The following is a 17,405-nucleotide window of genomic DNA, read 5'->3' as shown; positions in this document are numbered from 1 at the left end:
CTTCACGTTTTAGCTATTCTTCCGTCTGTCATCTGGACACCTGGTACCGTAGACACCTTGTTTGTTTATTTTAATGTAAATCTTATTGAAGTATAATATAAATACAGAAAAGGAGCCAAATCATATGTGTAGCCCTTGACGAATGACGTGAACATGCTTGTGTAACCAGCACCCAAATCAAGAACCAAAGCATTATTGTATTAGAAAAATTAGAAGCCCTCTCCATACTACTTCCCTTCCCTGACTTCTAGGAGCGTACATTAGTTGTTCGGGTTCTTTTTAAAAAGATTTATTTATTTATTTTAGGGAGCGAGAGTGTGCATGTGTGTGGGGGGGGCAGAGGGAGAGGGAGAAACTCAGGCAGACTCTCCACTGAGCGTGCAGCCCCCATCAGGGCTGTATCCCACAACCCTGAGATCATGACCTTGAGCCAAAGTCAAGAGTCGGCTCGGAACGGACTGAGGCTCCCAGACGCTCCCTACCGTAGTTCTGCCCGAGTTTGAATTTGATGATCGTGGACTCATGTAGTGCATCCTCTGGAACGGCCTGAGCACAGTGTGTGGCCTGTGGTTGTGAATGCGGGTCCGTCCGATGTGGTCGGACACCGCACTGAACAGGACGTAGTCACCGTGTGCTTTTGTTGTATTGTGGCCCTCCTGTCCAATTGTTTTATTACTCTAAGGGCTCTTTTATTTAAAAATAGGCGATTGTTTTCTCTTAAGACAGAATAGTAACTTCACCTTATCACTTTCCCTCCCACTCCCTACCAGCTATAAAATTAATTACTTCCTCTCACCTTTGTGCTTCCATAAAAATTGATTTTTATCTTTTTATTTTTAACACATATAGTCACCGGGTTCATCGACGATATTCGTGAAGTTGTATATTCGTGTGCCTGTTGGTAAAGGCAGGGCCTACTTTTAAGTTCGTGTTTCTAAACACAGTTTCCAGGATGCCCGCTGTCAGTCAGAAAACATCTAGATTTGCCGAGGCTTCTGGGCTAGGCCTCTGGCTTATCAGCGGGATTTTGTTGCATTTTGTTATCGCAGCCTGAGGTTCCTGAACGCATCTGCAAACAAACTGGAAACGCTTCCTCCGGCCACTCTTTCTGAAGAGACGAACAGCATCTTACAGGAGCTCTATCTGACCAATAACAGCCTCACGGACAAATGCGTGCCCTTGCTGACAGGACACCCCCATCTAAAGATCCTCCACATGGCCTACAACCGGCTTCAGAGTTTCCCAGCAAGGTAAGAAGATCCCTGAGGGACGTTCTCCATGGCATGTCTGAAAATGGACGCATAGATGGAAAGGCAAAAGATAAAATGTTTATTTCCCAGATGTGTGAGGCTCATTCCTCCGCACCTTGTTCACAGCTGTCTTTCATCCAAGCCACAAGTAATGTTTCCCTAAAGAGGGATGTGGTCGTTTTTCTAATATGAATGCGTCCAAAGCCCCAATCACTACGATGTCACTTGTGATTTTGAAATAAGGCATGTCGCTTCATGGGAGTGTTTTTTCCTGTTGGCTCTTTTTAACCAATTTATTTTTTTAAAATTACCCTAATATGGTGTTTGGGAGTTAGAACATAAAGCAGGATGCCTGACGGTTCTTAATCAGCTCCCAGCTTGTATATTTGTGCTGTGGTGTAAAAAGCAGCGGTGGTCTGTGCAACCACAGACACCCTGTGGCATTATAAATAATTTATGGCTCTCAGAATATTCCAATTTTAATTCTGTTGTAATGTGAACTTCTAATTTTGGGGAGCAGCGGCGTTGCGTCTAACTTTGACTAAATCCCCACACTGAGCCTGGGAAGGATTTACTCCGCTTTCCGTGTCATTGGCATTTGTCCATCTAACAAGTCAGGACTTGGACACACACCCACACATCAAAGAAGCAAACGCTAACCTCTCTGGTGTTCTGCTGCTAACTACAGCGCTGCCCTGGGACAAAGCAAAGCATTGGCACAACTTCCTTTCACTGCCATCAAGGCTACGAATCTATTGAAACCTTACTCTACATTGCAAATATGCATTGACTTCCAGTACTACTCTGTTTTTTTGTTGTTGTTGTCGTATATCTTTATTTCTTTACTTTTTCCTCTCATTTGATGTTAATGATTAAACCCTTTTCCTTCTGTGTACTTTACTTCTATGTACTTTTACTGTATACATAGTATTTTACTCTGGAATGAGGAGATGATTTTTTTTTGAAGATTTTATTTATTTATTTGACAGAGAGAGAGATCACAAGTAGGCAGAGAGGCAGGCAGAGAGAGAGAGGGGGAAGCAGGCTCCCTGCTGAGCAGAGAGTCCGATGCTGGGCTCAATCCCAGGACCCTGAGATCATGACCTGAGCCGAAGGCAGATGCTTAACCCACTGAGCCACCCAGGTGCCCCAAGGAGATGATATTTTTGAAGGAAAACATGGTCATCACATAACAATTATATCTCCAAAAGGACTCATGGTCCTATTTGAGACGGTGGACAAGCCCTGCAGGGGAAATGATCATCAACTCAAATTTTGATGCCGTGACCCATGCCAGTTAGAATCAGCCTAAATACAGAGAATTTTTTTACGCACCTCATAAAAATACATTCTGATGTAATTTCGGTCTCCCTGGGGATTGTGATGTGGCTCAGGAACTCCCCCGAGGACCCCCAGTTCCTTAAGAGTCAGAGCTGTGATTGGTCCCCATCAGGCCCACGTCTCCGGTGAGCGCTGGCCTGGGGTCGGCACTTGGCAGATGGCTGCCGAACCAAGAACACGTTCCAGCGGTCTGGCCCTTTGAGCACTGCCTTTGTGTGTTGACGGATAGAAACTTCTTTAATTTTTTCTCTCTGGGGCCTGATTTCTATACTTTCGGTCATTTTCATGCCCCATTACTCATTGATTTCTCCATATTTCTTTCCAAAAAGGAATAGTCTCCCAGATTCAGGCAGTGGGAGCTGGATTCCATCTGTATCCACGTGTGTAGTATACATAGCACACCTGACGCTGTGTCAGCTGCTTGGGATATCCAAGGACCTGATGTCGTCAGATAAAAACTTAGTTCTTACTGTATCTCCAGCATATATTTGTTATCAAGATAAGCACATAAGATAGCCTTTATATTTGTGAGATGACAGGAAGAAAAGTAATACAAGGATTTCTTGCTCAATTTTTTAAAGGTTTATTAGGACACTTGCAGCCATAATGAACAGAGGAGGTATCGACAGTTGTAAACTAAATGATTCAGGTTATAACACTCACTGGGAATCCTATGATTTTTGAGATCCAGCACCACCAGTGATAGAAAGAGTCCGAGGGGTGGTAGATGCTGTTATAGGATTGCAGGGGTAGAAGGTTATTTCCTCCAGATTTACAGAAAAGGCAAGAAACCCTAACTGAAATTTTCTTCATTCAGTTACTATAATTATTATTATGATGACGATCACTATTAGATTAAGATTGAACGATAAAAGACATTCTTAAACAAAAGTGTTTGATACATTAGGGCATGTTATTAAAGCGAAGTTAGAGTCTGCTTTTATAGATGTTTAATGGGAGGTGGGAAAAATTTCTTTTGGGACTAGCTTGAACTTGGGCACCACCGGAATGTCAAGAAAGGATCCAGATGATATTCCCCACCATCCTACCATCACGAATGATGTCGGAGGAATTTGGGGAGTAGGGTTTTAGAAGAGAGCACACCTTCATGTGATCTAGAGCCCCGTTCTCCTCTACACTCCCTGGAGTTCTCAGTGCAGTACAAAGAAATCCTTCTCAGACTGAGTTCTTTTAAAGCACTTACACTGGCTTTTGACCCACCTGAGTAGGATTTTTATTGGCGTTTGGACTAAGCTACGTAGCTTAGTGATTCTTGCTGGGATACCTTAATTCACACACAGAGTTTTAAAGGAAAGGGACACCATTTTCCTGTTTTGGTTTCATTTGAAGAGTTGAAGTTAGTATCTGTTCTGTAGTACAAAAGGAGGTGTTAAAGCACTTCAACACGCAAACAGTAGTGAAAAATGGGCCTGTTTGTTAAAATGGCTACTACAAGCGAATCTCTTTTTTGTAATTCTGGTATAGTTAACACAGTGTATATTATACACGTCATCCTTTAAAGAATCTTCAGACTCCTAGCAAATTCCCTTTTTATTCTCATATGTATTATTTTTTTCTTATATTGCCTTATGATTCTTTCTTGGCCCCCTCCCGCTTGGATTTTCTCTTTTTTAGTAAAATGGCGAAACTGGAGGAGCTTGAAGAAATCGACATCAGTGGGAATAAGCTGAAAGCAATCCCGACGACCGTCATGCATTGCCGGCGCCTGCACACCGTGATTGCTCATTCGAACTGCATCGAAGTCTTTCCTGAGGTGATGCAGCTCCCGGAAATCAAGGTATGTGGGCTGATCCCACAACTCCCAGCTGCAGGTCAGGAAAGAACTGTTTCCTCCAGATCATCAGTCCGGAATGTTTGCACCTTTGTTAGATTGAAGGCTCAGTCCTCCTTGACCCATCCTCCTAACTCCTGGGCTTCCCTGTCGAGTCAACAAGGGAGAGGAAAAAAAAAAAAAAAAGAACTATTAGGAATTGGGAAAATTCTATTTTGGGCTCTGTCCATACTCGCTGTGTGAATTAAGGCTAACCATAGAGTCACCTAACTTTCTCATCTAACAATGCTGTCCTCCTCCTTTCCAGGCTGGTTATGAGGCTCGAAGAGTATGTCACTCAAAGTCTGACCGCAGTTTGAAAAAGTTAACAGTAGCACATGCACACGTGGGCCCAGACCCTCCCCCGATTAAGTAGCACCCAACACCACGGCACCCGGTCAGTAATAAGTCCCCCCACAGATATGGCATCAGTACTTCCGCCAAACACTCACTTCAAGTTAGTGAGATTAGCAGAACAGATGCTATTCCCGTTTGATATCGGGGTGCTGAATAGTGAAGGGATTTGTGTACCCAAAGACAGCAAATTGGGGGCAGAGGCAGTCGGCAGTTCCCGACTCGTGACTCCTGACTCGGGGTAAATCATAGGGTGAAACCAGGGCACCAGAATGAAAGCCGTCTGACAACTTCTTATGCGTGTTTTTTTGGCACAAAAGTAAGAAGTTCTTTACATAGCATGGATGTTTTTCATTTACATCTTAGTATTTTTGATCATTGGTTTTGTGCTTACTGAAACGTAACTCAGTGGTTCTAGGCCTGGAGCACATTGTAATCTGAAAGGGAGCAGAAGGCATCCTACTCGGCCACTCTTCGTTTCAGGGACTTTCTGATGGGAGCTTTGTGTCTCAGATTGAAGCAAGTGTGTAGACATTGGAAGACACTTGAGCCCCCGTAAGCTTTCATCATAGCCGCTTTTGTACCTTTGCGTGGTCGAGGTGTGCACACGCCATTTCCTAAGTGTGTGCATGTGTGTGCTGTAGCCCAGGATGTGTTTGTCGTGTGCTACATCGCATGTGGTGCAGAACTTGGGCGACAAGCCAGCAGCCAGGGTCAACTTTTACTGCCCACATCGTGCCTTCCACGCTGGCGAAGAGGCGGGGCTCCAAAGGGAGACGGACCCAGAGCTGGACCCCAGCGGCAGGTTCCTGAGCTGCTCCGAGAGGGCAAGCGTGGGCCTTCCTCACGGCCCGGCCGGGAGGATGACAGGGAGGAGCGCGTGTGCGCGTTCGCAGTAGCGGTGGCCGTAGCGAGAACTCTGGAAAGGATCGCTGTGATTCCTGCGGCCCCGGATGTGGTCCAGCTGCGGTGCTGATGATACAGAGCAACGGTTCCGGCTGTCGGGCAGCAAAATAGGGAATCTGTTGCTGAAACAAACACGTCGTTGCCTCCAGCACCAGCCTAGCAGCTAAGCTCCCCAGGGCTCCTGTGCTGCCCTGTGCTGGGCCCGGGGCCGCTCTGTGCTCTCTTCTGCGCGGGCCTGTCGCAGGGACCTCTGCGCAAGAAGGGAAGAGTCTCCGGCCAACCTCCCGTTGGCTGGTTGTCCTTTCTGCTCCTGGCTTTTGATGTTCTGTAACTCTAAATTGTGGGTTAGGCTTTTTTTTTTTTTTTTTTTTTTTTTTAAGTATCTAGTTTAAAAGTACAGATACAGGTAGACATTTAAACTTTTCAGGTTTTGACTAGAGTTTGCAAAATCTGACTCTTGCTCTGTGAAAATGAATTCTCTCCTAGACTCTTCTTGGCTTCCTGGATTCTAAAGTTGGTGCCTTCTATTTCTGTTGAACGTCTCCCCTGTTGACTTCTGTCCGCACCTGACTACAGCTCCTTTAAAAGTTTTACTTTGCGTACTACTTTTTTTTTTTTAAGATTTTATTTATTTATTTGACAGACAGAAATCACAAGTAGGCAGAGAGAGGGAAGCAGACTCCCTGCTGAGCAGAGAGCCCAATTCAGGGCTCGATTCTAGGACCCTGAGATCATGACCTGAGCCGAAGGCATAGGCTTAACCCACTGAGCCACTCAGGTGCCCCTGGTATTGCTTTTTTAATGGTTTTCTTTTGGTCTTTGATTTTTCATGTTGTCCCACCTGTTATATCTTAGCAGTTTCTATGTGTTAGTAATGTCCTTTTTTGTGTGTTTGTAATTTTATTCATTTATGTGTCAGAAATCATGCACAAGTGGGGAGAGGGGCAGGCAGAGGGAGAAGCAGGCTCCCCACTGAGCAGAGAGCCCGATGTGGGGCTCGATCCCAGGACCCGGGGATCATGACCTGAGCCGAAGGCAGATGCTTAACCCACTGAGCCACCCTGGTGCCCCATGTCCCGTCTTTCTGATCCAGCTCTAACATTACCAGTAGAGAGAGGTCTTGTTGTTGGGGGTTTTCTTTGGGGTGGGAGTGGTGATGAGCCGTATCAAGGATCCTTTACATACAGAAGCATACATTTTGCAGCCCTGGGCAGATAGCGTTCATAAAGTAGTAGCTCTGTTGTTTTAGATCTGAACAAGTATGTCAGTATTCTGACGTATGGCAATATTTTAAATTGCAGTGTAAGTATTTACATACATTTAAACGACCTGAAAGAAAATTCTTGGTAAAAAGACTTGCTGTATCTCAAGTGATAAAACACCTATGAGCATCCTCACTGCTAACTGAGCTCTAAATGAGCGTGTTTTTAATGTCCTAAGTTGACCTACTGAGCCTGTAGTAAAATTTTATTATTGAGTTGATAAGCCTAGATGATATTCCTACTGCTGGTTGAAAATAAAGTGAAGTAATCGTGAAGTAGTTCATAAAAGGTATGACGATCATTGCAATTATAAAAGCTGAGCAGGGAACATGATTTAAAGAGGGAGAGGCCCTAGTATGTTTAACTAGCTTGTTCTCTCCGAGTGGCCTCATCTTTTAAAACTTTAAAGGAAAGTGCTTATTCATAGCTTTGTTACCAAAGCTTCAAAGCCAATTATTACTTGAAAGGGTAAACAAGTTCCCCTACTAAAATACATGTGCTAAAATATATTTTTTAACTTGAAAAATTAAGCCATTATTCATGTACCCCTAAAACAGAAACCATAGGCACCTTCTAATCTCGGATAAAATTTAGGTCTGCCCTTTTCTCACTGTGGTACTTCCAGTGAGATCTGCTCATCCTCAGGGATCGATTTCTGTACTTGGGCAGGAAGGTCATATATGTTATTAGTAAGAAAACGTGTATTTTCAGAATTTTCCGGTGAGCCCAAGTGGACCCAAAGTCAGAGTACTTTTGTTCCTTGTTTTTACTGTCCTCACCTTTGTTTAGCATTTTCAAATGAATCTTCTCTACCTCCAGTCCGGAATTCCCAGAGCAGGTTGTATTGTCTCCTGGTTCTAAAATACAGGCTTCCCTCTGAACACAGATCATCTCTCAGTGAGCTAGAGAAGACGACATGATCCCGGAGTCACCATATAACTCAGACTTGGCTTGGCTGGTCCTGAACTGAAATCCACATTTTGGCGACTCCCAATGAATCTAGATAGCAAAGGTGACCATGAATATGGCACTCGGTTTCCTAAGATATTAGTTGGGTAACTTCCAATTAGGGACTTACTCTAACCTCTTTTGAAGTGTGGTTTAAGTAGATGAATGGGTGACACATAAGGTGAATGAAATTTGTAGTTTTGACACCATATCAGCAACTTCTATTTTAAATTTAGCATGTCCCTGTGGCATCTTGATTTTAATTACTGGGTGATCAATATTTCTTTAAATGTTTTAAATCTTCAGAAGATTATTTTCATGTTGTACTAGGCAGTAATGAACAACTTAGATAAGGTGAGTGAACTCAGCTCTAGGATCTGTGTTATTTTCACGGGGACATGAAGCATGAGGTATGTATAATATGCCACATTCTAGAGGACAAAGGTTGCAGAAGTTGACCATCCCTTGAGTCAAACTGTTTGCTGTTGTTTCAAGGTGAGATGAGACAGAGAGATCCCGCTTGGTGATAAAGACACAAAGAATGCGGGGAAATGGCTGGGTCAGAGGATGAAAGAAAAGGGATTAATTCTTCCCAAAGTAGGATAATTCAAAGGAAGACAGATAGGGACCAGGTAGAGGTGAGCTGGGTAGAATAGCTGACCTCACAGACCTGAAAGGTCATCCAGGCATTTACACGGCGTATCTGAAAGCCAGAAACCTTATGGTCCTAGAATCTGGGTCAGTAATACTTATTTAGGAGATCTCCTAACATTACCTCTAACTTTGATGCCTCACCAAAGTCCCATCCTGGAAAGCCCTCTTGGAGGTCTCAGTAGTGGCCCCTTTGCTATTGCAACGGTGCACACTTGCACCTGTGTTGACCGCAGCTGGAGTGCGATGTTTATTCTCTCTGGCCTGGGAGTTCCCAGGGAGAGGGGGGCTGGGCTACCATCTCTGTGGATCCCTGATGTCTGGCTTATCCTCTGCCGCTTCATAGGCGCCAAATCAATGTTTCTTTGGATGACTTCTTGCATTTATTTGCTTAATGAATTCATAATGAAAATCAGTGAAACTATTCAGAGAAAAAAAATCACAGTATTTGTAATAGAGAAGGAGGCTTTATGTAGGATTAAAGGTCTTTTGCAACTCCCTGATGAAAGGTGGGGCAGTTTAAACAATATACATGTCTGAATAATGACAGGAATACAGCAGCTTTCGCCCTGTGAGGGGAAGGGAGTGCAGAGGTGATTGGGAGCTCCCCCCCCCAACCGCACCTGTCAGAGCTGTGGGGCAGCGTGGCAGGGGTGGCGGGTGGTGGGCTGGCTGTGCTCCGGAGCGTGGAGCAAGCGGCTGCGGTCGCGCAGAGCTAGGAGATGAAACTGCTGCATGCGGGCAGCACAGGCAGTGACCGGGCAGGTACTCCAGCACACACTGCTGTGAAAACGGATACGCCGGGGGCGCCTGGGTGCTCAGTCAGTTAAGCATCCGACCCTTGGTTTCAGCTCAGGTCAGGATCTCTGGGTCCTGGGATCGAGTCCCAGGTCGGGGTCCATGCTCAGTGTGCAGTCCTCTTGTGATTCTCTGTCCCTCTGTCCCTCCCACTCGTGCTTGCTCTCTACAATACATAAATCTTCTTTAAAAATTGATATGCCAGATGCCTGGGTGCCTCATTTGGCTCAGTGGCTGCCTTCGCCTCAGGTCATGATCCCATGGCCTGGGATCGAGCCCCGCATCAGGCGGGAGCCTGCTTCTCCGTCTGCCTCTGCCATTCCCCCTGCTTGTGCTCACTTGCTCTCTCTGTCAAATAAATAAATAAAATCTTCTTTAAAAAGACATGCCTATGTCTTTAGTAATGCTTTGTGAGGAAAACATAATAAAGATATTGGAACTTTGGTGATAATTATACTTAAATGATAAATCAGATCAATTCTCTTTAAGATGCACTGGTTATTTTCCTGTGCTCTTAGCTAAACGTGTATTAGCAGTAATTTTCCTCTAAATCATGAGTTCCTCCAACTATGACTTATCTCACTTTTTCCGAGGATTGGATGATTCTGTTTTGAGTATTCTTTCCAGAATTTTGTGTGATAGCCAAGTAATTTCTGTAAGCTATGTCCAAGAATAGGCCTGAGAGAGGGAAAGGTAACTTTCTGTTAGTCATGTGGTAGGCAGATTTAACATTCTACTTAACAACGTATTTTCAAGAAAGTTTTAGTGCATTAAACAATATAGAAACAAACATTAAATAACGTAGACTATGCAAATACTGTGTTTTTCTCCAGTCTCACCCCCCAATTTTCTCTTTTCCCAGTGGTAGCCATTACACTCACTCAGCCAACAAGAGTTTGTTGAGAACTGTTAGAGAATAGGAAATAGTCGTTGTAAGTAGATCATTTACTACTTATGTGAATGCCAGTAGGTCAGCGCCGGGTACCAGCGTCCTGTAATTTTTATGAGCAAGTCTTCTTCGATGTGCACAACTGTCTGCCACTAAGAAGGTGTTGTACTGGGGGCTGACTTCCTCCAGACCGAATTTAACCTAAGCACGTGCATCTCAGTTCCTATCCAGGCCAAATTACCGAGGACCTTCTCAGAAGGTTCGTTCACGTATTCCGTTCAACAGAGAACTCCCCGCCCGTCCCGGGCAGCAGGCTGTGTGCCGGCTCCGCGCTCGGAGGCAGGCGGTCGCTGGGCATCGGCTCTCTGCGCCGCCCAGCACTCAGCACGCGGGAGAAGCCGCGGGGCCTGTTCCCAGGACCGTCATCTAATGGAAGGACGAAATAAGGGGCATCCGTTGAAATAGGTCCTAGTGGAAGTGGCACTGAGTTGAGACTTAAAAGAACAAGGCAGATTTTTACCAGGTGGGAGGCAAGGGAAGGTCGAAGTGTCCCAGCCCCAGAGCATAGTTTGTGCAGAGGCACAAGTGAGAACATGAGCGCGGGAGCTGGGATTAACTGTGACAGCTGAGCACAGAGTGCAAGGAAGCTGGTGGCGAGAGGTGCGGAGGAAGGGCCTTGTCTGACGCGCCAAGGAGTCTGATGGCAGATTGGAAGGCAGTAGGGGGCAACTGAAAGACAAGGCAGAGTGTGATCAGATGGGATACAGCCCATCAGAGTCACCCTGACAGCACCGTGGGGGGGCGGGTCAGAGGGAAGCCAGACCGCAGCAGAGGCGGGATGCGCTCCCAGGCCTCCCAGGAGCGCCCGTGTGGTGGGACAGGACACAGGAGCTGGCTGCAGTGCATGAGGGGTCCGGGCGGGGGGTGCGGGGGTCGTCGTGCTGATAAGCACCCCTGAGAGGATTATTCATATCGCCCGCACTCTTTAGAAATAAATACCCTACTGAACTCATTTTATAATTTCGTAATTTAAACGATGAGCCGTTAGAACTGCACAACAGTGGAAGTATGAACCATTAGGTAACATTAGAAAAATGTTGCTTATCAGTTTCCTAAAATTCAGTAATGTTCGGAAGGGTCTTTAGTCTTCCCGGTAGTGCATGCTCTGACCTGAATTTGTTTCTGTCGATCACTCGCTCTAAGTCATGCACGCCAGCCCGTAAGCTTGGATCTCATCACTGCGCCACACATCGTGTCGGTACCATTTGTCTTCTCTGTGCTGATGGATGTCCTGGGAGAATGGCCCGTCAGTAATGAGTATTACCAGCTTTTCACTGAAGTCCGGTTGACTCTTAATGCAACCATTATGTATGAGTGGAAAAGGAGAACAAAAAGGAGAGGAGAGTTTCCCTGGTGTTTAGGTTAAGTGAATTTATGTACTTAGAGTATTAAGGGTCTCAAAGGTGATGGGAGTGCAGATATGGAACAAGTGAAATGTGATGAAATCGTGCCTACCGTTACGTTTTTTAAAAGTTTGGACTTATGTGACTAAGGCTGCAAGAATATAGAATAGGAACACTGGTTGTGTTAGGGTGCTGCATTTCAGGCAGATTTTCTAAGGTTTTCTGCTGGTCTAATTTTTTTGTAATGTGGTTATAATGCTCTCATAATAAAGAGTAACTATTTTAAATTTCAATATAATTTTATACCATTGCTTCCATTTGGGAGCAGGGTATAAAGCAGTTTGTTTGGAAGCATTGCATCATTTGGAGTCAGTTGAGAACCTGCTTCTCCAAAAATGCAGGTTTTCACTTTATTCAGTCTCTGTCCCTCCCCAACCCATAACAGACAAGAATTTTTCCAAATAAAAATGAGTTTGTCCACTTTTAAGATTCTAAAATTCTTGGATACAGTTTGCCCTTCAAACCGTCTTAAAATCTTTAAGAGGCTCTTGAGGCATTTTCTTAAATGATAATAAGCCACTGTCCCAAGCCAGATCATCAAACGCTTCCCGCCCATTCTGCGGAATTGTGAGTTACATGTTCGTTTATCCAGAAAAATTGCCAGTTACTCTTGTTCTGTCTTGAACCCGGTGAGCTGCCCTCTGCCCTCGTTCCCTGTTCCCTTCACAAAAACGCAGCCCTCAGTTTAGGGCTTCCCTCATTTAAGCCTTACAAGGTTTTGTGAGAAAGGAGGTATTTTCCCCATTCACAGGTAACACCTAATTTTTATTCTAATCAGTACGCTGACCCTTTTTGTGGCTGTTTTCCAAATGAGATGAGACAGGAGCTGTGGGAGAGTTCCGGGAGTGGATGCCCGGAGGGCGGGCTTCGTATCGGACTCACGCCTTTTTCCCTTGGCGTATGGTAGGCATGTCCACCAGCTCTTCTTTTACCAATTTCTTATTTAATTTCTTTTGAATTATCTTCTCATTTTGGATGTTTCCCTGCCTTTCCTCATTACACGAGTGTTTTGGCTTAAGAAAGCCCTTCACTGTTCCATTTTGAAGTGGTAACTGTAAGCCCCGTGGCCATAACAGGTGCAGAGATTTTGTGAGCAAGGAGAAAAACCGTGCTTAGGATTTTCAGTTAATGCTTATTTTTTTAATGTAGAGATAAGCTTAAACGGATAAAGATGGGGAGAATAATGAACACACATTTTCTGCGTTAGTCAAAGACGGTAAACTTTTTAACTGCGTTTAGCAAAGTCTGTTTTAAGTGTTTACGGGAGGGTAGCAGACAACCTTGTTTTTCTGCATTTGGCCAGCATCGTGGCAGTGAATGGTCAGACGATTCTCAGGGCAGCGGGTGGGAGCACAGAGCCCCCTGGACCCCTCTCCGGGCCCTCACTTCCTGTTTCCCCTCGTCCTTCAGTGCGTGGACCTGAGCTGTAACAAGCTGAGCGAAGTCACTTTACCAGAAAACCTGCCTCCCAAACTGCAAGAGCTAGACCTGACGGGAAACCCCCGACTTGCCCTCGATCACAAGACCTTGGAACTGCTGAAGTAAGTGTTCTGGGGCGTGCGGCGGCCCCGCCCGTGTTCACGGACGGCGGGATTTACAACGTAGAGAAAACATTGAACAGAACGTGAAGGACCTGTTGACTCACTAGCTGTATCTGCACACGTGCGAGGGGATTTGTGAGCCCGTAGTTTACCACCATGGGAGGCCAAAACCAATTTCGAATACTTGGAAACTCAAGTGTCCTGTCAGAACGTTCCTGAGGAAGTATCCAGACAAAAAGAGAACAAGAATAGTGAACACAGAGAGGGAGAAGGGGATGGACGGAAAGGGGAGAGCGATGACTAGCCAAGACCTAAATTTACATCCCAGTTACTGGTAACGTGGTGTGAGGCTTAATGCAAATGTTGAGAAATGATTTGGAAGGAGATGCGTAATGTGGGGAAAATGCACAGTGTGGAACTAAAATCCAGATTATTTAAGCAAAATTGGCAGTTTGGGGAAGTTAGAGCCTGCTAAGTTATCTTCTTGCTTGGGGAAAGAATTTCTTTGATACGGTCTCATTCTTGATGTCGATAGAGACTTACAAGTTCACTGTGTAAAACATTAAAGGAAACTTCATTAGAAAAGATGTATTTAAAAATTTTTTTATCACAGAACTCTAAATGTCAAGAGATTTTGAATTATGCTTCACAACTGAATACTATGTAGCCATTGAAAGCAATGATGTAGAGTTACATTACTAACTCTAAAGATCTCTGCATATGATGTTAAATGAGAAGAATGTTTACAAGGAGGTTGTATGGTATGTTCCCACTTTTTTGCAAAATATGTGTGCATTGGGTGTGTGTGCTTGTGTACACCTGGAAAATGCCTGCAAAGATAGAAAAAAATGTTACAATAGTGTTATTCTCTGGATAATAGGATTATGGATGGTCTTCATAACCTTCTTTAAACTTTTCTGAATTCTTACTGTTTTTTTGCAGCCGGTCTGAAGTCTTGGACATTGATACACAGTAGTCATTATGTTTGCCGTTTATGCTTAAACCCTGTTATACTGTCTGCTGTTGAAAGTCATATACCATTATCTTGGAAAAAACTGAGAAAGAGTAGAATTTTAAAAGCGAGTGCATTAATGGTCTATTAATATTATCCTAGGCTTTTAGTGCAAGCCAAAATTTGAACATCACTCAAGGTGATTTCTAGATAGAATTGGCCTCATTAGTGCCTGTTGGTTTTAGGTACTTAATTGATTTCAATATATAATTGAAGAATAGAGCTTAAGTAGAGTGTTGTAGGGAAGCCGCAGGGGACCTAGGCACTCTCCACCGTTTATCAGTATGTTAAACCTTGGCCCAAATCCCTGAGTCTGTACAGACCTTAGTTTTCTCATCTACATGCTGAGGAGGACAGCCTACATACTCGCCAAGGGGCTTCTTAGAACTAGAGTGCATGGATTATCAATATATATTTCATCTGTATACAGGTAACTTTGGAGTATTTTTATAAATAGATTAAATTTTGTGTTAAAAATAATTATATCAAAATTAGTTAATAAATGGAAATAGCTATTTGGAGGAAAAAGTTGAATTTGTATTGCACACCCAAATAAATTTCAGCTAAATTAAAGAGTTAACTCTATAAAATGAAATAATTTCTAGAAGTAAGAAGAAATCATATGAATATATGACTTTTTAGGCCAGAAAATGTGGGCGAGGTTGGGGGGTGGGTGGGAGGCAGGGATCACAAGAGGAGAAATCAATATATAAAGATCGGTTTGATATTTATGTTATAAATATTTAAAAATATGTTTGATACAGAAAAGTTTGAAATTTCTTTCAGAAGCAATCAAGGGTAACTCTAAAAGGCAAATGACAAACTAAGAAGAAACACTGGCCCAAAAAGAGGAAAAATAAAAGCATTAATGTTCTCGACAGAAAATGTTCTTATAAGTACTCAAATAGCACACAAGCAAAGACCATTAACATTTCACAAAAGAAGTACAGATAGGTACATGAAAACATGATGTTCAGCCTTAGTATATCAAGGGAATATTAAATATTTAAATAACACTTTCCTCCCTCAAATTGGTACCCCTGGAGTACTGTAAATTGACATAACTTTTCTTAAAATTTATTGAATCTGTGTATCAAGCTTTTAAAAATATTCACATACTTAGACCAAGGTTTTCTATTTCTGTTTCTATTATTTCTAAAAAATAACCAGAAATGTGCTCATTTTAGGTACAGAGGTAGTCATGATGCTATATCTAATTATCTTTAGGATGAACATAAAATGCCATGGGGAAATATTCGTGATGTCACCTGGTTTTCTGCATAATCCCCTCCACCATTACTTTCTCTGAGTGAGAGTATGTCCAAGAGCAGAGCGGGGGAGGGGCAGAAGGAGTGAGAATCTTAATTAGAAAAAAGATGCAAAACCACAGAGTTAGAATTACCCCCACTATTACACATGTGTAAGAAAAATCTATTTGTTAAAGTCTCTGTGGTGAACATGATGCCGGACTGGCCTGAGCTGCTACAAAGAAACACATGGGTCCTCAGATTTTAAAAAGGTAACAATGAAATTGTAACACTTTTTTGTAAACATGTTGCCTTCTGTTTGGCAGCAAGAAGGCTGCTGCTTTCTCATAACGTGGGAGAGCTTCCATGTCTTCTTGTGCTCCTGGAGGCTTGGCCTGGTTACTGGGCACGAGGCACGGCGAGTACATGGGGTGGCTCTTCTGTGTGACCGAGCTCCAACGCCCGTGTTCTCCTGGACTTAAAGACGTGCAAGAGTCAACGTTCAGCTCATGTCTGACCGCTATGCGCAGCCACGCTGTGTTCAGCTCGGCAGAGAGGGCGAAACACCCGCTTCACCAGAAGGGGCTGGTGGGGAGTTCAAGGATTATTTTTTCTTTAATTTCAGGCTAGGAAGTGGAATTATTTCTTTGACGGTTCTGTGTTCTATAAAAAGTATAAATATCTTTAGAAATGAGCCCTCCATTTTTCTCTGGAATTCCAAAAGGTAGCACAGATGTCATGAGAACCTAAGGTGGGCCTTAAAGCATCTCGCTTGCTTACCATTCTGCATGGATGAAATCTGGTGCCAGGCCATAGGAACAGCAGCTCATGCCAGCCTATCTTTTTAAATGCCCCTCTTTTATTGTTAGGATTGAAAACTTTGGAAAAGAGGATATATAGCTCTGCTATAAAATAAGGTATTAGTTTTACTTTGGGATTTGCTGTTGGCACTTTTCTGGTGTAGGATAAAGGGAAGAATGAATGTCTGCTGATAATTGAGAGTAGAAACTTTTCTTTCACGAAATATTTTTAAATTTCAAAGAAATTGCAACCAGCTATTTCTAGAACCAGTGTGAACGCAGTTAGATATCGATTTATTTGCTAGAGTTCAAGGATATTCAGTGTTTGTTGTATTTTGGAGTTAAATTCTTGGGGTCATGACAAGTGTTTGTGTTAAGAGATTACATGTAAGCTTTTTTTCTTGTTTACATAATAGAGGGGAAAAACTAGTGGCAATTTATAAATAAGTAGGATTTATCTCACCGTGAGGTAGCCAGCCTTTTAAAAAAAATATTTCACAGCTGTAGGACTTCCTGTTTGGGGGCACAGAGTACCTCCTAGTAGGATGGTTTTTAATAAACCCCATTCAAGAGTTTTTGTCTTTGGTCCAGTTGTGGCATGTGACAGCAAGGTGACATGACTTGTCTCCCAGTTTACATTCACAGAGTTAAGTTAGTGTGCGATTTATTGAAATACCCCATATTTCATAATTTTCTATTAGTCTTAGCACGAACGGCTGCATGAGCAAAGAATCAGAAGCTCCTCAGTATTTGTGAAATACCGGAAGGGGGGATACGGGCGGAAATTGGATTTGAGGATGCATGTTGCGACGTTCCCTCAGATCATTCAAATACAGTATTATTGTGGCTCAGGTTTTGTACTTTTCAAATCTGGGTGTTCACACTTTAAGAATACACCCAATGTCATGTTTTCTACACCAAGGTTGAGAGCCGTCCTCTTCCTTCCCAGGAGGCAGCAGCCATCCAAGTGTGTTGTGTAAAGGCCTCAAATCGCCACCCTAGGATGCTGATAAAAACTAGTTTTCATGCCCCTTTGTTTTCACTTTGAGTAGCTAGTTCTTGCTGTATTTTAGACGCATTAAACACCAATGCTAAGTACAGAGTACTTAGCA

General features: G+C 43.5%; 1 protein-coding gene across 1 annotated transcript in view; it reads left to right on the top strand.

Annotated features, from left to right (window-relative positions):
• PHLPP1 (PH domain and leucine rich repeat protein phosphatase 1) overlaps nt 1–17,405 on the top strand; it is a 208,650-nt gene that overhangs the window by 178,606 nt on the left and 12,639 nt on the right. The window contains exons 11-13 of the mRNA XM_032872281.1: nt 1,050–1,250; nt 4,227–4,389; nt 13,104–13,234. Coding sequence (XP_032728172.1) covers nt 1,050–1,250; nt 4,227–4,389; nt 13,104–13,234 — 495 coding nt within the window. The remainder of the gene's footprint in view (nt 1–1,049; nt 1,251–4,226; nt 4,390–13,103; nt 13,235–17,405) is intronic.

The sequence above is a fragment of the Lontra canadensis genome, unplaced genomic scaffold, assembly GCF_010015895.1.
Source record: "Lontra canadensis isolate GAN:19392208 unplaced genomic scaffold, GSC_riverotter_1.0 scaffold44, whole genome shotgun sequence".
In the NCBI taxonomy this organism is placed as follows: Eukaryota; Metazoa; Chordata; class Mammalia; order Carnivora; family Mustelidae; genus Lontra; species Lontra canadensis.
This window is presented reverse-complemented; position numbering and strand designations above follow the sequence as displayed.